This window comes from Phalaenopsis equestris, unplaced genomic scaffold (assembly GCF_001263595.1).
Source record: "Phalaenopsis equestris unplaced genomic scaffold, ASM126359v1 Scaffold000124, whole genome shotgun sequence".
Taxonomy (NCBI): Eukaryota; Viridiplantae; Streptophyta; class Magnoliopsida; order Asparagales; family Orchidaceae; genus Phalaenopsis; species Phalaenopsis equestris.
In genome coordinates, this window is record NW_018164566.1 from 312,843 (window position 1) to 339,730 (window position 26,888).

General features: G+C 34.8%; 1 protein-coding gene across 3 annotated transcripts in view; it reads right to left on the reverse strand.

The window, feature by feature from the left end:
• Nucleotides 1-26,253, reverse strand: part of LOC110021237 (methyltransferase-like protein 5) — a 38,651-nt gene extending 12,398 nt beyond the window's left edge. For 2 of the 3 annotated variants that reach the window (XM_020719653.1, XM_020719651.1), the window contains exons 1-7: nucleotides 25,814-26,253; nucleotides 25,554-25,610; nucleotides 23,650-23,747; nucleotides 23,395-23,464; nucleotides 22,985-23,033; nucleotides 11,969-12,057; nucleotides 11,858-11,905 (exon numbers count right to left, since the gene is read on the reverse strand). In XM_020719653.1, the coding sequence (XP_020575312.1) occupies nucleotides 11,858-11,905; nucleotides 11,969-12,057; nucleotides 22,985-23,033; nucleotides 23,395-23,464; nucleotides 23,650-23,747; nucleotides 25,554-25,610; nucleotides 25,814-25,873 (471 nt within the window). In that variant the 5' untranslated portion in view covers nucleotides 25,874-26,253. The remainder of the gene's footprint in view (nucleotides 1-11,857; nucleotides 11,906-11,968; nucleotides 12,058-22,984; nucleotides 23,034-23,394; nucleotides 23,465-23,649; nucleotides 23,748-25,553; nucleotides 25,611-25,813) is intronic. The other variant, XM_020719652.1, reaches the window with a different exon arrangement.
• Between the last annotated feature and the right edge of the window lie 635 nt (nucleotides 26,254-26,888).

Sequence of the window (26,888 nt, forward strand, 5' to 3'; positions counted from 1 at the left end):
CATGGCTCGCTCGTGTTCGGCTCGTTTACACCCCTACCCTCCATAACTCCTTGCTCATGTCCATATTTGTCAATGAAAAATAGTGCACCACACTGCAAAGGTCTTCATAGGGCCATAGAACATAAGGTTGTGCGTCTTGTTTTAAATATAATAGAACATATTCAAAATATATAGATAAAAGATGCAACTAAATACATATAAAAATTTATGAAAGAAAACTAGATAGAAAAATAAATTATCATAGTAATATAAATAAGTTAATTTATAACTAAAACAATCACCCGCATAATATTAAAGGTCAATGTGGAGCAGCTACAGCTTATTAAAGGTTTTCACGATGGTGGAACAAAGAACGTCGTCGCATACGGCACCCTAAACAACACAAAATCATAGCTCAATTCCAATCCTTTCTTGTACCAGCGGCACAGATAGACCCTAAATGTTGATGCTTAGCGCCATTACACAACCACTCAAACTTCAAAATATTACAATAGTTTTTAAATTCTTTATACTTTTTTACAATAAATCATTGTGTCAAGGTTAGGGCGTACCCTAGAGCCATACGTTGTATGACTGAAATATAATTAAAAGGGTTCAAGGGATGCTGCATCAGCTTCTGGATGTAGTGTTAAATAAACAATAGTTCCCATATTATAGACAGATACGAGTAAGAAGTTAGTCCATCAAACTAATTTTAGAATAGAAACTTGAAATATATACTCTCATAGGCAAACTAATGGAATTAGTAAATATTACGATTCATAAAAAGAAAAACATCCTATGCATTTAAGTAACTAAATTGGTTGGACAAAAGGCTAACGAGATTAATAACTTAGATTTAAAAATTTTGGTATTCAGTTTAAAGTCGTACTACAGATGATATAGGTGTAATTATACATAAATTTTGAAAAATAATGTTATAAAAAATAAATAAAATTGGAGATAGATTGATGAAACTGTAGATTATTATTATTACTAAGATTTTTAATGCTATAAATGTCTATGCTCCCCAAATAGGCTTAGATATATATTCAAAAGAAAATTTTTGGAATGATCTAGAATACGTAATACAAAAAATAGCTCGAAAGAATTTTTATTAGAATATTTAAATGGATATATTAGTAGAATAGTCCGAGATTTTAAAAGTATTCATGATGGCTATGATTTTGAAGTGAATAATGAAAAAGATAGTCATATTAGATTTTACGTTAGCTTATAATTTTATTATATTAGTAGAATGGTACAATATTTTAAAAGTATTCATGATGGCTATGATTTTGAAGTGAATAATGAAAAAGATAGTCATATTAACTTTTGCATTAGCTTATGATTTTATTATTGCTAATACTTTATTTAAAGGATATAAGGATGTTATCACCATAAGAATGAATATAATAAAAAATAATAATTATTTTCTTGTGAAAAAATATATCATTGAGATTGTAGAGATTGTAAAGTCATTCCAAATGAAGATTTAAATACCCAATATCAATTATTGGTTATAGATTTTAAGATGAAAGGTTCTAAGATTAAAAATATAATGAAATATAATTATAGTATTAGACAGAGGGACTTAATATATATTAAAAAAATATTTTTTGCATAAACTTCAAGATCTTAAAATTTGGGATGTTCAAGAAGAAATTAATATAATGTGTGATAACAACGTAAGTGTAATATTAAACAAATTGCAAAAAATATAATAAAAAATTGTATTTTGATATAGTATCAAAGAATTAGATGAGCGGACCTAAAAGATACAAAAAAATATATATTTTTATGAATAAACTTCAAAACCTTAACAATTGGGATATTCATGAAGTAACTAACTTTATGTGAGACAAAGTAACGAGTACTACTAAGCAAGTTGTAAAAGATGAATTGGAGAATCATACAAAACTTCTTATTAATAAAAATAGTTGACAGTGAAATAATAATGTATAAAAAAAATAAAAAACCAAATGTTTTATTGTAAAAACTTGAAAAATTTAAAAATATATAAGGTCTTCATTGCTAGCATCAAGTCTACTCCTTAAAAGAGAATAATTTGTGATGATAAACATTCTACATTTAGTGATCTTTAATAGAATATATATTAAAAATGTGAGATACATATAAAAACTAGCCAAACAAAGAGATACAAAAATAGACATTGTTTAAGTCGACAGTACTATGGATGAAAATCAAACAGTATTTTTCGTAAATGAGGATATTCAACATATGGGTTAGACATTTCTGATGAACTTTCAATGAAAATTATGAATATTCGATCGATTTTAATATTTTTAATATGGTAAATAATAACTAACTTTTTATTTTTACTATCACATTAATAAAACAAGGAGGCTTTAAAGAAAATGAAGGTTAAAAAACTAGTAAGACTTGATGATATTTCAATAGAAGTGTGGAAATATTTAAGAAATTTAGAAATTCTTTGGCTTACTAAACTTATTAATATTATTTGAAAACTAAAAAGATGTTGATGAGTAGAGAAAGAGTTTGTTGATTACTATATTTAAGAATAAAACAGAAGGGCAAGAGAGTGCAAATTATAGAGGACTAAGTTGATGTGTCAAACATTAAAGTTATAGGAGAGTAATTGAACATAGATTACAATGTAATACAATTTTTTTTTTAAAATCAATTTGGATTCATGTCAAAGAAATCAATTATTGAAGTTATATATTTATTGAGAGGTTTAATGGAGAAGTACAGACAGGGTAAGGATGATGTACATAAGATTTTCATTGATTCAGAAAAAACATATGATAAGGTTCCAAAAGCAGTACTATGAAGAGCTCTAGAAAAGAGGAGTTGATATTGTTTATTGTCAAGTTATTAAAGATACGTATATTGGAGCCATTACTTGTGTTCAAACATAAAGAAGTAACTTAGTATTTTCCTATTTCAATTAGATTACATTAGATACCGGTCTTAAGCTTATATCTTTTTGTTTTAGTTATGGATGTTCATATCACATGATGTTGTAACTTAGTGTATGATTTTCGTTTACTGATATCCTTCTTGTGGATAAGACTAGAGAGAGTTCAAAAAAATTTTGAATTATGAATGTCAACTTTACGATGTAAAGGCTTTCGTATAAGTAGATCAAAACCTGAATATATAGAATGTAATTTTAGTAGTAATAGATATAGTGGCGGGATTGGAACAATGGAATACCAAGTTATTAAAAAGAGTGATGCTTTAGATATCTCAAGTGTATTATTTAAAGTGATGGTGATATAGATGGGGATATTATTAGCAAAATTCAAGTTGGATGGTTGAAGTGGAGGAATTCATCGGGCCTAGTGTGGTAGAAAATACTTCTTAGACTTGAAGAAAACTTTATAAGATGATAGTGAGTCCTGGAAATGCTTTATGGCACAGAAAGTTGGTCTGTAAAAGAGAAGCATAAAATTAAGTTAAGCGTTGATGAGATGAGAATGCTCAAGTTGATGAGTGGCTTTACACTTAGAGACAAAATGCAAAACAAATATATCCATGAAGGGGTTGGAGTGGCTCTAATGGCAAGCTAAATTTGATATCGCCTTAGATGGTTTGGTCATGTTAAACATCGACTATCTGATGACCCAGTTAGGTGATGTTTTAAATTAGACTAATTAAGTAAGGTAGAGTTAGACTATAAAGACTTAGGCATGTTGTATAAAAATTAGCTTAATTTATTAGAAATAAATAAAAATTGACGCTAGCTATAACAAAATGGAGAAAAATGACTCATGTCGCTGACCGTATTTAGTGAAATAAAGGCTTGTTGTTGTTGTTTTATTATATCTTTTTATAAATAAAGTTTAATCATCATCATCATTATCAAGGACTAAAACAACCTTGTTCCCTCTATCATCCTCATCATTATTCTCCCAAATCATAATCTTTTTTATCACAACCATCACCTTGTCGGTCGTTAAATTGGTTTTGAAATGTAATTGTTTAATTTTGAAAATACGAGGCCGAACCGATCTCATATAAACGATGGTTTAAATAAACGAGCACAACACCATAAGTGATACATCCATCCCGAGGAATAGACATATTACTTACTAGTGAAGCTTGATTAGATAAACTAAAAAATTTATGACATCCGTTTTAATCTGCGAATTTTTATGTTGACCGACAAATTCTCCTACCTAATATTAAGAATTAGATAGGGTTTATATTACTTGGATTCTTAAAGCTCTCTATAGAAGCAAGCCCTTATAGTTAATTACTTCTGAAATAGCTGAAGTCACTTGAAAGAACTCTCGATGATGATCAAAAGTATTAATCTTCATGAATTCAAAGTTTAGGGTTTCCAAGGTTGGACATGAAAAAGTCAAGTGGGGAAAGGGACCAAGTGGGAATAATTATTTCTGGAGTCGAAGGTAAAAAAAGTTGGGGATGTCACAGATCTTGAGAGAAACCTCGGTAACTTCCCAAATTATTCTATTGTTTGGCTTCAATTTCAAGAAGATGTTATTGACGTTTCATCCTACCAATTTTATTATTTATGACTTATATTTGCATGTCACGGTCATACAAATGGTCTGGAATATATGAGGGTTTATATCGTATCGGACGACGACCTCAGAACCAAAAGCGAGTTAGGACTTAAATTACACATCATTGTTGTGCAAAGGTCTAACGATAAAGTGAGGATTTATGTCACGCTAGGCGGACCACCTCGAAGTCCTATGACTTGTTGTTTAATCCTAAGAAAAAGATTTGCTGTTGTAGATCTGTCGAAGTTACTCTTCTGCACATCCTCCTTGTGTTGTTTCTCCGTCGTGCTGCCCACGAAGATTTGTTCCAAGCTCCAAACTGTAACGACTGCAAGTTTATTTTATGTTTTGTATTTGCAAGTCCAATTACTGTTGGGTCTCAAGGGCCTAATGTACCTCCTAAAATTTGTCCTACTATTCTGTACCCAAGGAGTTTAACAAGTGCATTAAACATTAAAGTAAATAATGTTAAAGTAAATAATGCAATAAAAAGAACAGCGAATTGCAGGAAACTTAAAAAAATCGCTAGAAAGTCCGGTATAAGAAAAAGAATGAGTAAAACAAAACACAATGTCACGTATAAAGAACCAGGAGCATGTGACTTATATGTAGGTTAAATCATGACGAGAATTTCACTACTTGATTTAATTAAAAGGAGGTTATGAACCACATCTTAGTGTATCCTCATGCTTAGTGTTTTAACTAACTTATGAATTGAGATCAAATGTTTAGTTTCATCATTCATTTAAAAATAAGATAGATGAACACTCACCTAGGGTGTGCTCCTAAAGTCTAGGAAGTCTATGCTTCTAACTTGAGCTTGCAGTGATTTAAGGTGTTTTGCTTTCAATGAAGTGTTTTTCACATAATTCTCAAATATCTTTTAAGTGTTTTCCAACTAATTAAATCAAAAAATTCACATTTTTTACTTAATCATTATAACAAAAACAAATCAACGGAAAGGAGGCCGACCCACTTCTAAAAAGAAATTAACAAAGCAATGGGGCAAAATCGCAAGTAAATCGACCTAAAAGCGTTTAAATTCTTTCAAAACAATGATCAAATCAACCCCCAAAAGGTGTTTAAAAGCTTCCAAAAATCAACATTTACAGTGCCCAAATCAATGTGTAAAGCCTCCAAAAATCAGCATTTAAAGTGCCCAAATCGATACATAAAAGACTCCAAAAATCTTCTCAAATTGACACAACATATAGCAGAAAACAGTCATGAAACGTGGTCAAAACCGCAGTACAAACGGGACACCAAATAGTTTCAAACATTTCCAAAACCGCGGCGAGGCGACGAGGCGAGCTGTCATTTTGTCATTTCCAAATTCAGCTTATAAGAACAAATGAACTACTGATGGCATTTCTCGAAAAGCTAAAGGATAAACTAGTTGCAGTTTTAATAACATCTGCTAAACCAGTCAACTAAGCACTAATTAAACTCCATAATACATTACAGCTCTTCATTTCTACCGAAGCAAATTATTCACAGGTAGGTTCTTTGGATAAGTATTCATTTGCAAACAGTTTTTATCATCAAAATTTCCCTAAGCTAATTCAAATGATATGAACAGCATAAGGAAAAGTAATTAAATATTATAAGGACTTGTCAATCCTGAAAATCCTCCATAACTAAATAGCAAAATACTTCCCATGTGAATTGGATTACCATAAGGAATAAAAATGCTTAAGCATATTGACAGAGAAAGGACATCCAAAGCAAATACAAAACAAGCCAAGATAAATTATATCGCAAGAAGGTCTGCCCACATGAAACGTTTACATAAACGAGCACAAGCACCTCTATTGAATCCCCATATGACCCGAGAGTATAGAACCGACTTATATAAATCTCAAATTTGCATAAAGCGATCCACATACTTTTCAGGTTTTGAATAGATATGCATGTGAAAGTTTTAGATTTTAGGTGACATGTGTGTGAATTTCCATTTCTCCTTTTCTTTTGATGTTTTAGGCAATTAAATACATGGCAATTAAATACATAAGGAAAGGTGGTATGCATGTAAATCTTCCAAATTATATGTTGCTTGAAACAAAGGAGATCAACACAACAAGCAAAGGGTAAATCAAATAAAATAGTTACCTCCAAAATAGATACAGTTCACTGCCCATGTGCATTTACATGTCATCCAATCCACGTCTTTACACATCTAGCACCTAAGTTTCACTTTTTATACTAATTCCACCCAAATTTTTCAAGCAGCAAGAAGAAAACCACCAAACATACCTAAAACATGCAGCCTATAAGCCACCAAACAGACCCAAAAACCACCAAAATTGCAACCCAAATAGTGGGCAAAAACCTCCCAAATCGCAGCCAAATAAATCATCAAATGTCCCATTAAAGCATTAAAGCAACATTGGTAAAAAAAAAAACTTCAAACTACACTAAAACAAGTGCACAATTCCCCCCTTCAGCAGTTGATCAGCCTAAAACAGCCCCCAAAGAAATTACAAATGCTTGCAATTCATCAAATCTTTATGAATAAAACCAGAAATCATACTCTTTGGCACCTTAAATATGATTAGGAAATGAAGCACATATATGCTAATGAATGAACTACCAGAAAGATCGAACCCAAGAAGACTAATAGAGGTTGCCTCCAAAATGCTCGAAGAAATGAGAAAGAGGGTTTCGAACTAGAAATAGTCGAACGGCGAAGCTTCAGCAAAAACAAACAACCAGTCGCAATCCAACAACAAAACTCGCCCCTTTTTTTTTACTCAAAGTAGAACAAAGAAAACTAAAGCTCCAAGCACACAAAGAACAGACCAACCAAGAAGGAAAAATCACTCAAACTTTTGGCAGAACCTCCCCCGTCTCCAAAATTTCAACAACCAGATCTCCTTCCCCAATTGGGGTTTTCATAGTCAGGAACGAGAAGCTTTACCTGCATTTACCTAGGCAGTGAGCCGAACATGAGAAGGACAAGCGAGAGGCCAAAAGGGCATAGGAGGAGTGGTGAGCAGATGAAAACAGAGCGACAAAGAGCAGGTGGAAGAAGAGAGTGTGGTGACAGCGAAAGGCTTTAGGCAGAGGCGAGCATACGAGGAGGGGACCTCAAGTCGAAGACGCGCGAAGGAGAGGGGCCTCGGCTGGGACGAATTCGGCCCTAGGGTACCCGCTTGGGCCGAATGGAGGAACAAGTCGCGGCTTGGTCGAATGCGGGAGAAAGAGGCGCGAGCGTGGGTGTAGGATTATGCATTTAAAGATTTTAAAATAAGGATTTTTCCTTTTTTTTTTTCATTTCACTTAAGTTTCGCCAATTTGAGTGCAACTTAATCTCGTTTGGAACCATATCAAAATGGATGTCTTTTCCGGCTAAAGTCGACGTTCCGGACGCGCCGGCGCAGTTTGTTTCTTCATTCGGGGTCGTTCGGGTAACCTCGCCGACAATTGGGTCAAAAAACGTGTCAAATTTGTTTTTCATCAAAATTTTGGATCATGATCGATCGCTTCAAAATTTTTATTGAATTTTTCGACAAATAACGGCGCAGACGATGCGAATTGTGGTAATTGAATGTGTCGACTGTTTGAATTGTAAAGTTCGTGCGCGCGAAGGTGCAAATTGTGCATAAGGCAATCCTAGGGCTTAATGACCCTATGGGGACTCTTTTTGGGTTTCCTCATGTTGGTTTCAACCTCCTAAGTGCTAGAGGTCAAGACCACACATGTGAAACTCCAAAAGGGTAAAGAAGTAGATTGGACTCCTAAAATGATGTGGGCTCCATTTCTAAGGCTCTAAGATAGTCAAAGAGAAAACACTAAAACTAGACCCTAAATCCTAAGAAGAAAACTAGACCTCACTAAAAATGAAGTCAACACACCTTTATTTTTTTTTAATTGTTTTAGATGAAAATTCATTCTCTTATCATTTAGATCGCTCTTGAATAATGTAAATTTTGAGCCTGAAACAAAGTGGTCGAAGGACCAGTTCACATGGTTGAACCGGTGGGACCAACCAATCCACTATGATGTTTAACCATTACAAATAGCTGCTTGGCTTTAAGAAAACGAAGTGACAATACTTTCAACCACTCCAGCTTCACTACTAAAGTATAGAGAAGACCTCCCGAAGGAACATCAAATGAATGAGAACCACATAAATCAAATAGGGAGAGCAATCAAACAAAAAGCGTAAATAAGCATAAGTAGCACTAATGAACCATGCAAAAAAAATATTACATAGTACTATTCCAAAATGAGGATAACGACACAGAAAAAACAATCCTTAACCTGAAACCTAAAAACTACACTACTAAAAGCCCATCCGACCTCCCAACCATCTCCATGCATCCTATCAAATCCTAATCCAACACCAAAGGTAAGTCAACAACAAAAAGGGAACCAACTTAGTGAAAAATTTGAATACAAAATTAGTAAAATTTGTAGTTACAACTATTAACATGACCAAAGTAATCTCATTTGACTATTCATGGGCAACTTAAGTAGTCTACCAATCTTGTCAACTTAGCGTAAGACCACTCATCCCAAGTGTTGTCACCCATGATTAAAGAAAATGTCCCTACACAATAATTAATTATCATTTACGTATTTAAAAGTTTCAATTATTTAGCTCATCAACACCTAGTTAAGATCACATAGAATTGACAAAGTCAAGGTCAAGATCACACAGCACTAATAAATCATTCTCATGATAGAAGAACACAAAACACCGACAAGTCAAGAAATTTAGAAGATCCAATAGTGACAACATTATCCTTTGAAGGCCTACATTTTGCCTGCATCTTCCAATTCATTAGCTTATTTTATCATTAACATTTCTCACACAAACAAACATAAGAGTCGACTAAAAATAATGAAGAGAACAAGTAAATAATGCATAAAAAAATCAAATATCATCTATCATGCTACTCATCCAAACATGCCAAAGGTTAGAAAAAAAATTGAAGATTCACATCATTGAGATGATGAAAGGCTATTAAAGATGGATAAAGACTCTATATCTGAAGTACACACAAAAAGTTAGAATCAGTGGCTTCACGATTATTAGTGCATCAGTTCGTTGGGGATGTCCTTTTATAGCTCTAAGCAAAGCATATGCTCTCCTATACCAGCTCATTCAATATCAACCCCTCACCTTATAGATGTCCAAACTCAAATAGAAGAGGCAATTATTTTGCCACTCATAACGTCCCTAGAACATGGCATTACTTGTCAATTGCTTTTATAACAATAAATAATTTTATTTATTCTAATGGCTAACAAGAGGAGAACAATAAAAATTATTTCCAATATCAAGAGCAAAAAAGCAAAAGCTGGACCAGTTCCTCTCCCAGGCATAGCTCTACTTGACCTTTGGCAGAGTCATGTTGAATGGCCATTCTTATCATTTTGCACTACACTTTGCCTCTCAAATGGATTCAAATATACTTAGGCACCCACTCTTATGCTACTTGTTCACTTTGCCAAACTAATTGGCTCATTATCAACAACTTAAGTGCTTGATATCACTAGCATCTAAGAACTCAGTACTCGGCCAATAAATCAGCTGTCATAACAACTCAAGGTTCTGGACCTACTTGGCAAGGTGTCAAACCACTTAGCTGAGATACTCGAATACTGACTCCCTTAAATTAAGTCAGTCTGAAAGGAATTCCTAAACACAAGAGTTCTTAGATGTTAAAATATTCTATAACCCAATCCTAATATTTGAGTTTCAAACCATGAATTCTTCTTCACCATTCAATCTAATAACTGAAGCAATATGTTACGGACTAACTTAAGCAATATGTCACGGACTAACTTATCTCTAGTCAACTGTGCGGCTTTAGCACTCTTTCTTGGCACTAAATCAGTCTAGTCCTCACAACACTTGAACTTGTAAGCACACAACACTTCTGGAAGAAGAATATGGAGAAGTATTGAAGAAAGAAACACTTCACTTAAAAATAAAGATTACAATACTTGAATGCTTGAAAGTTTAAAAGATTTTCTTGGATGGTTCCAAAAAAGAGGGAGGGACTTCTATTTATAGTCTTCTCCAAGTCCTAGATTACATTAGCATATAATAATTTCTAGATAGTTCTACATTATTCTTTACATAAACATCCTTTTAAAACATTTCAAAATACTCTAGAATTCTCTTGAAGCGTGCTTCTTTCAGCATATTTCTTGAATTATGTGAAAGGACTTTATTTATAGTCCTCTGCCAGGCCTTAGTGAACTTTCTATATTCTTTGAATTGATTGACTTCTAGATACTTCTACATTGTCCTATTATAAATACAAGATTCTAGAGTTTTTCAAAGCTATCCTAGAGCTCTCCTTGAAGCTCACCCCTTCAGTTTTTTCTAGAATGTCGTGGAATCTTCTAGAGTCTCTTGGATTGTTCTCTACATTATGGTTTTCTCTAGAATCTTTCATCCATGGTTGTCTTGCCAACATATTAATTATAGCAGAGTGTGACAATTAGCTGAAGCATTATTAACTGGCTTTCTCTAGAATCTTTCATTCCATGAGTTTCAAACCATGAATCCTTCTTCACCATTCAATCTATTAACCGAAGCATTATGTCACAGACTAACTTATCTCTAGTCACCTGTGTGGCTTTAGCACTCTTCCTTGGAACTAAATCAGTCTAGTCCTCACAACACTTGAACTTGTAAGCACACAACACTTCTGGAAGAAGAATAGGGAGAAGTATTGGAGAAAGGAACATTTCACTTAAAAATAAAGATTACAACACTTGAATGCTTAAAAGCTTGAAAGGTTTCCTTGGATGGTTCCAAATGAGAGGGAGGGACTTCTATTTATATTCCTCTCCAAGTCTAAGAGAACTGTCTAGATTATATTATCTTCTAGATAGTTCTATATTGTTATTTACATATACATGCTTCTAGAACTTTTCAGAATACTCTAGAATTCTCTTGAAGCGTGCTTCTTTCAACATATTTCTTGAGTTATGTGGAACCTTCTAAAATTCCTTGGAATATTCTCTTTCTTTCTAGTTTTTTTCTAAAATGTCGTGGAATCTTCTAGAGTCTCTTGGATTGCTCTCTACATTATGGTTTTCTCTAGAATCTTTCATCCCATGGTTGTCTTGCCAACATATTAATTATGGCGGAGCGTGACAATTAGCAATTAGTTTTATTTCAGTTTCTCTGATTTCATATCAAATTATCCATATCAAAATTTTACAAGAATTTTATAATCCTTGATTTGATTCTTTTCTCCGCAAAATGAAAAAAAATTGTTGAGTCGGCAATGTAAATGTGAACTCTTTTATACATAACTAGTATTATAAATAAATAGATAGCTTCCAACAATATAAAGAAAAATAATATATAATGGCTTTATAGGATTACGACTCACCTCTCTAGTGCTTGTCTTGTGCAAAGAATATACAGATTGAGAGGCAACCTGATAAAAAATGAAAAATTATCAAATAGTAATCTAAATTATATTAGTAAGAGGCAGAATTACCTTAATAGCCACAGAGAGGAACTCCATATCAGAACCTTTATTCCTCGTCCCAAAGGGAGGATTCATAACAACAGTGTCAATCAGGTAACCTATAAAATAAATATTAGGTACCACATGCATAAAATCATCAGTGAAAAGAATAAAATTACTTCCATTTCATCACTTCCACCACCCGTAATGGCTTGATTATTTGTTCGAGTTTTTACTTGTGGAATCCAAGGTAAACATTCCTTGAGCATAATTTTTAAGAAAATATTCAATAAATTGCAACTGCTTCCTAGAAGAGTTTCAACTAAATTCTATAAAAATAAAGCCAAGTTTCCAATCAATCTCATAAACCATTAAAGAATTTAACATTCCCCAGAATCACCTTAAAAGACAGGAATTTTGGTCAATTGTACATAAAATATGAAGGCCATGCTTGGAACCGTTTTATGTTCCATTTTCAAGTTACTTGTTTTGAAAAAAAAATAAAACATAATTGGCCACATTTACTGGCTAATGGAAATGTTTCTTCGAATTCAAGCAAGCACCACAAAGGTGTTTACATTTGATTTCAAATCGATGCTGCATTAGATCAATTCCAAATTTTCATTAAACATTACAACTATTTAATAATATCAACACTTTGGTTTGGGGACATAGACTAACCCTTTTATTAAAGTGGTTTGAAGCTATTTCTTTCATGTGATAAAAAAGAAGAATCCATATTACTTCCCCTCATCAGCTTCTTTTTCATTTCTAATTTCTTTTTTTTTTTCCAATTTCTCTTCAAGAAGCTAAGGACTTGCTGAATTCTTATTTTAGTTCTTAATTTAGTGACCTAGACTAATCTTTTTTGAAAGTTGATCAAATTAAATTAATTTTTCTTGTGATCAAGAAGTCTTCATTCCAACTAAAATTTATTTCAAAAAAAAAAACTCCCTTATGATCATAAATAAAACATTTAAAGATCCAAGCACCACATCAATCAACCATCAAATATTTAACTCTTCCAATGAAGGGTTCATCAAGAATAGAAGAGTTGACATAAAACAAGAATGTAAGTTTCAACTTCATTTTTCATTTTTTGTCATGCTTCCATGAGCTTCGTCAAGCATGATTAAATTTAAATTGCCTGTCAAAGGCTCAGATTGCAATAAAAAAATGATTTCATTATATTCACCACAGTTGCACCAAGGTCTATGGAAATTTAAGAAGAATTATATGCATGCCAACCCTAGAAAATTAAATTTCAAAGAAATTTGACCATATTAGCTCTCCTCAAAAATGACAGCATCACCTTATTTTAAAATTCAAGATGAGCCACTTCCATGCATATTAAATTCAAACATTCTCATGAAAAAAGGCTTAAATTAAGAAGTCAAAATAATAAATATTATTGGAGGTAATTTCATTTTTTTAAACCAACCATAGGGTCGACCGTTAAGGTTCAAATCCAACCACTATTCTCTCTCTTAAAGAAAAGCTTAAATTATGGAGTTATATCAATAAAACCTTAAATGACACATTTCTAAATTCATATTCAACCACTCCTCTCTCGTAAACTCAACACCATGAAGGAATTTTAATGAATTATTTTGAACAAGTAATTATCATATAACTACAACAAATATGTGATAGCATTATCTTAGAAAAACCAGTTGGATTGAATCATGTAAGGTGATTTTTCCATTTAGCTTAGAAGATAAGCTTAGTGGCTCTCTCCTAAATAGGAACTCTGTTCAGTTTCCAATAAAACCATTTTTAAAGTTCACCTTAAATCATGAAAGAATAATGCATTTCTCTTTCACTTATAGTTTATATTTTTTTCTCATAATTCAAGGTTATCATATCTCCACTCTCCACCCTCCATAAATAATGCTGGTGGGGTTTTCCCCTCGCCATCCAATTCACCACGACCTTCCATTGCTATTCAGATAAACTAATGAAAGATTACATTGAAGGAATAGTTGAATGATATCCATTTAAAATGCGGTATCTAAAGTTAGAAGTAGAATAAATGCATTAAAGGATGGAAAATTGCCCATATGAGTAGATGAAATTAGTGTCCAAGGGCAATGAAGGTGAACAAGTAGATCTAAGATTTACTTGAACGGAAGTGATAGGAATGAGACAAATTTCACAGAGATTAGAGAGAAAAAATTTTAATCCACAGGCACAAAATAATGCAAACCCAAATACAAACAAATAAACCTACAATCCGAGACGTAGGTTAAATCTCTCTCAAAGCCCAAACTCCTAAAAGAAATATACACACATATCCTAACCTTAATCATATTAATCCTCATTTCCACCAAACAAAAATAATTAACAAATGACTATATTGTCCTTTTATTATTGTGCCTAAAATAGATCTTCAAATTATTTGGCGGGCTTAGTATGGGTTTAGTAGGACCACTCGACCAAGTGGAGCACAAAACGAAAGATATTGTAGGCATCGATCTAACATTACTCCCCTCCCAATAAGACACCTTGTCCTCAAGGTGGAAGAGAGAAAATTATCGTTGGATCAAGTCATAAGGATCCCACATGCTATCATAATATGACAACCATTTCCATTTAATCACCACTTCCTTCTCACCTGTTGATTTCTGACGCACCAGTTTTAATTCCAACAGCTCCAAGAGAACTTCCATATCCTCAGTCAAAATAGGGGGAGTGAAGAATAGGTCACGTTATCACCAATACCACGTCTCAGCTGTGATACGTGGAACACTAGATGGATTGTTGACTAAGGCAGCATATTTAAATGATAAGCCACCGCACCAATGCACTCAATGATCACATAAGAAGCAAAATAGTGCAGGGAGAGCTTCTCATTCCAACATATTACCAATGACTTCTGTAAATAGGGTCAAAGTTTTAGATACACCATATCTCTCGCTGCAAAATGCAAATCCCTTCAATAGTCGTCAGCTTATTTTAATAAATTAATGAGCTATCAATAAATATCCCTTCAATTCTGCTAATATCTTGTTTCTCTCTTGTAAATACTGATCCACCAGAGCCATCGGCATAGTAATGTATCCATAATGCACTGAATGGGGTGGATCGTGACCATAGAAGATATTAAAAGGAATGGTCTAACAAGTTGTATGATATGAAATATTTACTAATACTCTGCCCAAGCTAGCCATTTAACTCACTGCTTAGGTGCGTCGAATACAAAACAATGCAAAACAATCTTCACACTCTGATTAACAACTTCGAATTGTCCATCAATATGTGGGTGGTAATTTGTACTTCTCTTCAATACGGTCTCTTACATTCCAAACAACTCTCTTCAAAAATGACTCGAGAAGTCCTTGTCTCGATTTGACACTATCGATTCTAGAATTCCATGCAAACGGGTAATCTCTTGTATAAAAAAAATAGCGATAGAAACAGCAATGTAGGGGTGACGTAAAGAGACAAAGTGGACATACTTACTCACCGGTCTACCACCACCAAGATGGTCATAAATCCTTCTGATCGAGGTATGCCATCAATGAAATTCATCGCCACCTCCTCCCAAAGCTTCACCAATAATGCCAGAGCTTGTAGCAACCCTTAGGCGCTAACGCCATATACTTGTGTCATTAGCATACATCGCGCCTTGAGATCATGTTCTCCATATATTTTCTTATTCCACCCAATATAATTATTTTTCTATCCTCCGATATGTTTAAGTACGTCTGATGCCCCCTGATAACGCTACCGTGAAGCTCCTTTAATAACATCGTTATGTGTCTTCAATTTCGGGGTAATAAATAACGCCCCTGATAAAGTAAATGTTGGTACTTCAATGAGTAACTAGGATAGTTGTTCTCGTGGTTCAATAATCGGACCTTGCCCTCCTCATCTAACTCACTCGCTTGTCTCAGGACCTCCCAATCTAAAACCAAAGGGGCTAACAATGCCAACAATTGAGGCTCCTCCATCCATCTTGATAAGGCATCAAAGACTTTATTCTCTAATCCCGAGAGATAATGAATCTCAAGGTGATATCCCAGCAGTTTAGATTGCAACCTATGATGCTCCTCTATTATCATACGCTGCTCTAACAGAATTTTAAGGTTGTGTTGAACTGTGTGTACTGTAAAACACAACACCAACAAATAAGGTGTCATTTATGAATAGCAAGCACAATGGTCATGAGCTCTCGATCATAACTGACTCAAGTCTAGCTCTCGCATTCAGCACTTAACAAAAATATGCAATGGACTGTTGGCACTGAATGAGGAATACGCCTAACCCATAACCTGAAGAATCTATCTCTATAATGATTAGTTCGTTGGAATCAGGTGACGTTAACACGGGTACACTTGTCATAGCCTTCTTTAACTTCTCAAAAAGCTAGATCCCCACTTCCTCGTACTGAAAGTTATCCTTCTTCAATTGCTCCATTAAAGGCCATGCAATAAAGTTGTAAACCTTCATGAACTTTCAAGAATTTCATGTAAGTATTTAAAAATCCTCCCAACCCCTTCAAGGACTTAGGTAGTGTCCCACATAGCCACCATCTTAGATTGATCCGCCAACACTTCTGCAACAACACCACATGTACTACGTATTCCACCTTCATCTAGGCAAGTATTTTTCAAGTTTTTATAGAAGTTGGCCTTCACATAGTACCGTCAACACCTTCTTCCAGTGATCAATGTGGTCTTCCAAGGAATGGTTGTACACTAAGATGTCGTAAAAAAAACCAACACAAACTTCTCAAGGAAAGGCTGAAACACATTGTCATTCGTGATTGAAATGTAGTTGAAGTGTTGGCGAGCCCGAATGGCATAACCAGAAACTCATCATGAGCCTCATGAATTGGAAAAACAGTCTTATGCACATCCGATGATCGCATCCAAATTTGATGGTATCCTGACTTCAAGTCAATATTGGAAAATACTGCAGCCCCAAGTAAAGGGTCCATAAACTCATCAATCATCGAAATGAGAGATTTATCGGGTATTGTTTCCTTATTCAATGTCTGACAACCTATACAGAAACACCAACTCTTATACTTCTTCACTAGCAAGATCGAGTTAGAGAAGGGACTCGTGCAAAATTGTATGATTAATGCCTCCAACATATCTTCAATTAAACTATCGATCTCATCCTTCTGCACCTAAGGGTGGTGATATGGGCGCACACTGATGGTAGAAACCCCCTGCCTCAAGGTTATTGCATGCTTGTGTTCCCTCCGCAGAATCAATCCATGTGACAACTAGAAAACTTTTGCAAAACTGCTCTGGACCTATGTCAGAATCTTTCCAAGATTATATCATAACCCTTCTATGTTATGCAACTCGGCCATGAATCCCAATCCTGCATCCTGAATTACCCTAACCATAGTCTTCAGTTGTCACTAAGGTCTTGCATAAATTCGGGTCACCATGAAGCACTGCTACCTTGTCTTCATCCTAAGATTCCATTATCATGAGTTTTCAATTCATCTTAGTCTCCCCTAAGGACTGCAACTATTTTAGACCCAATATAACATCAATGCTCCCTAAATTCAAGGGAAGAAAATCCTCCACCACCGCAATACTCATTGTCAAAATTAAACATTTACAAACTACCCTACACTTCTTCATCCGTCTCATTTCCATCATTTTCCATCATTACCCCAACGCTTCATGTGTCAACTATCTCAAGCCTCACTTGCTCCACTATTTAAGTGGAGATAAAATTGTGGGTGGCACAACTATCTACCAACACCACTACGACATGCTTCCTGATATGTTCCTAAAGTTTTATAATGTGATTTGTTGTGAACCCTACCACCAAATTCAATTAAACTTCTGCTACATCTAAGTAAGGGTGTTCCTCCACCACCACGACCTCCTCTGTTTCTTCATCCCCTACCTCCACTTCATCACACAATGTGAGAACTTGCAGAGTCTGATCATTGCAATGATATCATAGGGCAAACTTCTCATCACACTGAAAACATAGCCCCTTAGCACGTTTTTCTTGAATCTATCTCTGTAAATCGTTTGATGGTTTGATGGTCACTCCGATCATGGCTCATTATTCCTGTCTCGTGAAGCCTCCCTTTGGAATCCCAGTGTTTGAGTTTTTGGTAATTTTATAATTGTAGCATTTTCGTATGGCCCTCTATTTATGTAGCTCCTATTAGCCCATTCTATTGTGTTTCTATATTCAATCAATAGCACTAATTTCATAGTTTCCCATAATCCTTGCAATCTCAGCAGATGAAGCACTACTCGAATCTCTTGCTTCAACCCCTTCATTAAGTTTCCTTCTGCTACTATTTCTGATATCCATCTCAAACAATAGGATAGCATCACAAGTTTCTAAAAATGTCCAACAATCGATCATTGAATTTTTCTCATGTTCTGACCGGCTAACATTGTTCTCTCCATTGATACAATGCTAGGGTCTTCACTTCCAAACACAGGGTCGCCGCCATCAATTATTCTTCCTCTGTCATCCTATTAACAGCAAAGTATCTCTCTAAACAATAAACACAACCATAGGCATCCTCTCTTTCAAAAATTGACATTTTCAGCTTTCTTATGTGTGATCTCCTCCCCAATTTCCTCAACTGAAACTCGTTCTCTTCCTTCGCCCATATTTATTTCCCTTCTTCCATATGTTTTTGCTCGGACCAAAATCAACTCATATGTCGTTGCAGGCTCCTGAATCGATTGCAGCTTGGAAGGCTGCCATGATTGCAGCAACAAAAGGCATTGGTGCGGTCGGATGAATCCTCAGTCGAGGTTCCACCCATCTTGGTTCCACTTTACAAACTGAAATCCTTCAAATTTATCTTCTTCAACCCTAAATCGCATGTCACCGTCCCATTCTATCTGCTCTCACTCACTCCAACTAGCCTGATGTCGCTTGATCCATTCCGCCTGATGTCACTCGAGCCCACTCAACTCAGCGTCGCTCAATCTAGCAGCCCCAGCAATGCTAATCCCCCTACATAGCTTCTCATGCATGGATTGTGTGGTTGGGGGTTATCTTCTCGTGTTTCCAATCCGAACTCACACTCCCTAGCGACAGGGTTAGAGATCCTGCCCGTTGTCAACATCATCATAAGGGGCATAGGGTTGGAATTGAACTCCACAAGCTTCTTCGTCATTTCTTCTAAGGTCATGAATCGCTCCTCATTGGATAAGAACCACCCCTCCATAGACGAGAAATGCTCCTTCATTCCAGATTTGAGTTAGCTCGCCTCTCCTAGTTTCTCTTCCAAAGCATGGACCTTCTTGGCCTCCATTACTCTCAAGTACGGCTTTGATACTAATTTGATAGGACGAGAATTTCCACAGAGATTAGAGTGAAATAAAATATTTTATTACACTGGCGCAAACCAACCCAACTCTAAAAACAAACAAAATAGACCTACAATCCGAGAGATAAGTCAAATCTCTCCCAAACACTAAACTCCTAAAAAAAGACATCAATCACGCACATACCTTAACCCTAATTATATCAACGCTATATATACGAAACAATAATACCTAATAAATAACTAAATTGTCGTTTTAGGCTTGTGCCTAAAATAGGTCTTAAATTTACTTGGTGGGCTCGGTGTGGGTTCAATGGGACCACTCGACTTAGTTGAACATTAGGGGAAAGGCATCGTAGGCATTGTTCTAACAGAAAGTTACGAAAAAATAATTTCAAAGAATACATTTACCATCTCAACATTCCACACGATCAACTAGAAAATGAGAATTCACAAAGCTAATCCCAAATGATGTCGATGACAAACTCATAGATAAGTATTGTAAAATATAAACTTAAACCTATAAATTATAACAAAAAGAAAATAAATCTACTTATCAAAAATTCGTACGACTATTGCAATAGCTCATGTATATAAGCAAATTGATAGTCGTCATAAGGCAACTATAATATGTAATATAATTCGCATACACAAGAATAGGCATGAATATTAATTTAAAAAATTAGAAATATAAATATTTAATAATAATAAATTATCTATAAGAATACTTTAATCATGCTAAATACAAATATTTAAATATATTTATTAAGAAATGAACTAAATGGTAATTATTATTATAATTATAGTAAATTTAAATAAGGCTATTAAACATATTATTTGATCAATTATCATACAAATCTAGTTTCTTGATATGCCAAACATGTCTTCTCAATTTCTTTTCTTTTGTTGTAATAAAAAAAATAACAAAAGGATACTCAAAAAAGCTTACGGGGCAATATGTATGTAACAACAATCTCTTTCATAGCTTACTATGAAGCTTTTAATTTAAAAAGATGAACGGTTAGTATTCTTAATACTAGATAGTACATTCATTAGGTAAAAGTTCAATTGCCAACTTATTGAGGTCAAGATTAAACTTCCTTCTTTCTGTTCAATTCCATTGGTATTCATTCTGCTGCAAAGGAGCATATCCCAATCATAGAATTCTGCTCAAATATTTTCTTAATGTAGTCCCATCCCTGCACAGGTAAATTTCACAAGCATATCCTTACTTCTTTTATTGTTATTGCACTCTTTCTAATTGCTCAAATTGTTTTTCCCTTCCTCTCTTCGCTTGTATGATTAGAATAACTACTAAAAGGAATTTATGTCTACAATCAACTAAAGGGAATGATACCGGGGTTTATCCAAACACCAAGAGAAAATAAATATTGTTGCTGACTTCAAATAGAAAATTACAATAAAATACAATGGAAATATGAAATTGTAACAAAACATGACACACAACACTAAACTTGGGTGGATTCCGGGTGGAGAGGTGTCGGCTAGGGAGTTCGGAAGATGGTGGCAAGTGGAGATGGGGGAGAACACAGCAAGGCCGTTCTAGATCAGCGACAGCAAGTATGGAAGGGAGCAGGTGACGGAATACAGCACCAAGAGGCTAGATTAGGGACGGCAGCAAAGCTAGAAGGGGGAGCATGTGGTTGGGATGGCTGGAATGTGTGTTGGAGGATAACGGTTGCGACAAATAGTGGTTATGGGTGGTAGTAGGGTTAGAGGGAAGAAAGGTATAGGGAGATGAAGTGGGAATGAATGGGGAGAAGTATCAGAAGGATAAACACTAACTCAAAATGAGATATAGTCTGAGCACCACTCAAAATCCTTCAATACAGCCCTAGAAGGGAAAAGAAGATACTGACGGTTGTCCCGAAACAAATACACATAAAATTGAACCATAAAACGAACAAGAACAAATATATAACCCTAGGTAAATAAGATTGGGCCCCCTCTTGAAGGGAAGCGGCAATCCTTAGGTTAAAGGACCGTTCGGCTCCCCAATTGCCTTGGCATGTTCGATCCAGAACAGACACATAGCGTCAGCCAAGTCAACTGACACCTGCATCAATCTCCTGGGATTGGGAGAGCTTCAACCTCATCTGTCCATGCTTCAGTTTCCTCATAGTATGGAGTCAGGTTGGTCACATCGAAGATAGCGAAAATGTTGTAATCTCCTGGGGTTGGAGCTCCTTTGGCTGCGCTTCTAGAAGCACCTCGAACCCACTGTCGGATACATTGTCCCCCAAAAAGCCTGAGAATGGTTCTCGAATTGCAAATAACCAACTTTGTTCGTTCAACCATCTGTGGATACATTACTAACCTGAACTGGAACTTACTATTAAGGGTACTCTGTAAAGTCCTCAAAAAATAGCCTGAGATTGCCTCATCCCTCTCTGAACTGAAAATAGACTCAACCTCTCCTAACGGTGACGGCCTTGGAAGTAATCTATCAGTCAAGATATCTTGAAACTCTCTCCATAGTGGTTACCCTATGTCTGATATTAGCTCATTTGTCTCCTTATCATCTAATATCACCAAAATTGATCTCATTGGCGCCTCTCTGATGGCAAGAACACCTGTAACATCGAACTCTGCATAAGGTAGAAGAACTGTGTTTTCCATCCTTTGAGAATGAGTTGATATTCTTGAACTTATCATGTTGAGTACTGCAATCAAACTGTAACAGTCTCCCCAACAGAATATGACAGACATCCATAGTCACAACATCACACTATACTAGATACTGCAACTAATCCCAAATAGAAAACTTCACGAGGCATCTCCTATCAACGTTAACTATGTTTTCCTTCTTTAACCAAGTTAAAAATATAGTTGGGAATGTCTCTGAGAAGTGAGACTCAACTTATCCACTGTTTGTGTAGAAACCACTTTCTTACTACTACCTCGATCGATGACAAGACTGCACACATTTTACTTCACCGTGCAACAAGTATAAGAAAATTATGGCAAAGCCACTACTGCTCCCTCATAGCCTCAGCCTAAATGACCTACCAAATCACAAGCCTCTTGCCCTCATCAACTGGAATTTGGAACTCCTGCATGTCCTCACTATCCTCTTGGTCTCCATCACCACGGTCCACTTCTTTTATTGCTCCCTGCTCAGTGAAAGATATAACTCTGTTTGTAGGGCCACGGGAGGCGATGTGTCCAGATCCATGACATCTAAAATATTTCCTTATGGTCATTGTGCTAGGTATACTGCTCCTCTCATGCTTGTTTCCACAAAATTATATATATAACCGTTACATAAATAGGAGTGGGCCCCTTCTTGAAGGGAGGCAGCACTCCTTAGTTTAGAGGGCCGGCCAACTCTACAACAGCCTGGATAGATTCCATCCAGATCAGGGACGCTGCGTCTGCCACATCAATTGACGCCCGCGTTAGGGAAATAGAAAAAAGGATAACCCAAAGTGAAGACAAGATGAGTCAGCACAGTACACTTGATTAAAAGTACCAAATTTTAGCCTCAAATGATAGAGTTGTATACTGAACTATCAATAACCTTGCTGACTTTTTGGAATAGTTTAAAAGTTCCCAAGTCATGTGAAACCATCAATAACCTCTTGGTTAATTGGCATGTCTAACATATAACATTGAGGTTTAAGGTTGAATTCTAAGAAAAAACCAAAAACGAAAAAAGTTCTGATACTATATGGAAAGGATAACTGGGATTCCATTCATAATAAAATGAAACAAGAAAATAATACATAAAAACGTTTTATCGAGTAGCTCACCTCTCAAGGACAAGTTTTTGACATTGCAATAAATTAGATCCAAATCCACCTGCATTAATTACCCAGCCAATCAAAGTTCAGTGCGATCTTTTGATATTATACAGATAAATACATTCCTAGAAGAAAATCATGGCATCTTCAATGAGAATGGCATTACATCTTGAACCTATGAAACACTATCATATGCTTGACAACAAACTTGATGCATAGCAGCTAAGTTAAATTTTGAAAAAAAAAAACACAAGACAGAATCCGTCAAATTTAGAATGGGAAGAACAAGCACGCTAGGAACTCAATGTAAATAGTGGATAGGATCGTATCAACTAAAAACAGGTATTGGAGCAAAACAAAACAAATTCTTCCTTAGAAACTAAATCAAACTTTGGATCAGAAGACGGCCAGTGCCATACCTCAAGATTTTCAGCATTTTGTGAAGCTATTTCAAGAGCTTGTAAATCAACATCGATACCAATAACATTTCTGCTCATGTTAAAATGAATATTAAATCAGATTAAATATGGTAAAGAATTAGAACATCTTGTAACGTGGTTTTGTTTTTAACAGAACTTCCATGAAATGTATTTATAAGCCACATTCTAAATTAGTCAAGATATTTATTCCAAAAGGAAGAAAGAAATTTGTTCAAAAAGCAAAAAACTACTCACTCTGCACCCAGAAGAGCACTGGCAATGCCTAATGTTCCACAGCCACAGCCAAAATCAGCTACCACCTTGCCATTCACATCACCAAAAGTATTTTCCGCCTGAGATTTTCATGAAATATTAATGCATATAATGTCAAAATCCTATTTTCAACACGACATGAGATTATTTAAAAACTAGAAGTGGTTTATGTTATCTAATAAGTAGTCAACAAACATTAACAAGAGAAAATCAGGCTCATGAATAATATATTTCAAAAAGATGAGCTTATAACAGAGATACTCAACCACTAGAGGCTTACTTGCCACTTAAAATCCCTGATTGTCAGCCATCATAAGAAGTTTGTAAATGTAAGTATTGAAATCTGTCATATCATCAAATAGAAAATAAAGTAGTGAATAATTTCTATACAGTAGATATATTCAAGTGCACGTATTCAATTATTCATTTAAGTACTGATTTCAGCTTTATGCCGAGGAAAGCACTACATCTATTTTCATTGACTGCACTGCATCTATTTTCATCAATTTACAAAGGCAAATTTTTAATTTATCCACTGCACTGCATCTATTTTCACCACAAACAGCTCCCCCAAAAATAACTAGTTGCACTTCTCAGTATCTCTCACAAAGGTAAAGAGACGAGGTATAGTTGCATTACTATAAGGAAGTAATGTTGAAGTTTTTAATTATTCACAGATTCTGATCCGAAAATGCTTGCTTATTCAAACATGAAAGAAAGAATATACCCCTTTCATTTAATGACAACAGAGCCACCCATGGTACTTTATTAGAAATGTAATAACATTCTTCTTTCTGTTTAAAGGAAAACAAAATTACCGGAATCTAACAATAAAAAACAAAGATTAGAATGCCTAGCTATGAAACAAAGGCTGTGAAATATTGGGATGGATATGCAGAGGCTCTACGTTGAAAATAGCTAATATATAGTAGGATTTTTCTGGGTTGAAGTGTTGGTCCAATAAAACATCATTGTAGCATAGCAAAGTTATCAATTTTGAGTGAAATAATATCAAGAATCATTCAAGTGAATAATATGACACAGCTCCCACTTTAAATAACAATATTCTATATTCCATTACAGCAATGAACTTCCATTCCTTTTATCTCTCTCCCCAAATAACTTCCTAAACACTCAATTGAACAATATGCGCACCATAAGTATACAAAAGATGACTTACCATCTCAACATTGGGTGGTGGGTGAGAGGCTAAAGAGGGATAATCAATAGAATAATCATAACATATGAAGTCTTTATTGATTCAATGAGAGGTTATGGGCGTGTTTCGTGACATTCAATCACCACTGGACATACACAGTCCACCTCTTCTTCTCTCTGCAACACCACAATATTTAGATGCATGTTTCCCTTACAATACTTAAGATGCACGTTTTGCTTAATAATAAGAAATCTCACTTATTATCGAAGTCAATAAACCCAATAATTTTCAAAATTTTCTATCATCTGGTAAATTAGACAAATAAATCTTCAAAGCATTCTATACTTATAAACTCCTAATAACTATAATCCTTAACATAAAGGGAAAAAAAAAAAGGCAAAGCAAATAATTTAAGATATGTTTAAATAAATATATTTGAAACAATTGACTGATAAAACGAATCAAATGTTCTCCACGGCTAACTACTTCCCATTGATAAGCCATTTCGGAACCAAAAAGTATGATGATATAAGTGTTTCGCAGAAAGATAATAAGTTTTTCATTTTTTCTCTCTAAACGCAATCAGAAAAATAAAACTTCATTTCAAATAAGAATGCATCATAGTAAGCACTAAATTAACAATTGTATACCATACAAAACAACCAGCAACTCCTCAATAATGCATCCAAAAGCGCGAGGAAATAGACAAGAAACTGAAGAAGGATACCGTATAAAGCAGCCTTGAAGCGATGTGTGGCCCTGTAGGATATTGTTCCAGGTCCAACTGCTCATTTCCAACAGTGAAAGAGAAACAGAATCAAACTATTCGATTCTTTAAAAAAAAATTTAAAAAAAAAAAGCATTCTAAGACATTTTAGAATTGATGGAATCAGGGAAAAAGAATAAAAGAAAAATCAACGCCGTGAGTTGGTTCAACAAAAGCGGAAAAACTCATAAGAGGGAAGGAATTGAGAATTTTTGCACAACCTTCGGATTGGAGAACTGTTGAATGCTCCCCAGAATACCTTCGAGCTGCTTAAGCTTCATCCCGAAAATAAAAGCCCAGAAGAACCAAAACCCTAGTGCGTTGCTTCTTCCTCGAATCGCGATGGTTTCGTACTTCCAACGGATTGACGTCCAAGTTATAATTTTAGAGAACTTTAAAATACCTGCAAAGTACTGAACCAAATAAAATACCCTCGATCATAATTTTATTTTCTTCAAGTTCACATGTCTTTGTATTATCCCAACGCAATAAGATCTTGGAACATCCCTTAAGGATGTTGATTGATGAGGCACAAACAAATTTATCGTCTTTATGATAAATCAATAAGATTCTAATCCTTCCTAAAAATAAAAAAGTATTGATTATCCTCGTCTCTGATCTTCCTTTTAGAAAGGCAGCAACTGTTTTCTTTGAATGAAGCAAAACTTCTAGCTTGGTATTAATATTGGAAGTCAAAAATTAGCATTGCCTTTGATGCTATTGGAACCTTTTGTACAAAAATTTTTGAGTTCGTACAATATGTTAACTTTAGAAAGAGCTCATTTATACTGTTGTTTGTTCTAAAATTATGTTAAAAGGAGCTTTCTTGAATGGTGAAGTAGTTCAAAATGAGGCCTTAATCAAGGAAAATTATGCATGTTTACCATAAAAAGTTAAGAAGAGAGAGACCCCATATTGAATACTAAGATGTGAGATTGAATGCTATAAAAAACATTGAAAAATACTTGATTATGTTGATTAAGAAAGTGGTGATATAGAGTCAGTAGTTTTGTGTGTAGGCTTAAAATAAAATTTCTTGCCCAAAAATATACCCACTTTATGTATTTTTATATGAAACTAACCAATGTTTAAAATCAAGTTATTAAAAATAATGTTGATAATTTTTAAACTCTTTATCTTGGTATAAGAGACATAAATTATTGATTTCTTTCCTCACATAGAAGATTAATTTTTTTAGCGTCCATTTCACTTTTCGAACTATGACTGGGGCTTTATTATCATAATAATAATAGATTTTTTTTATGTTATAATTTTAACCAGGTTCATTATCCTTAA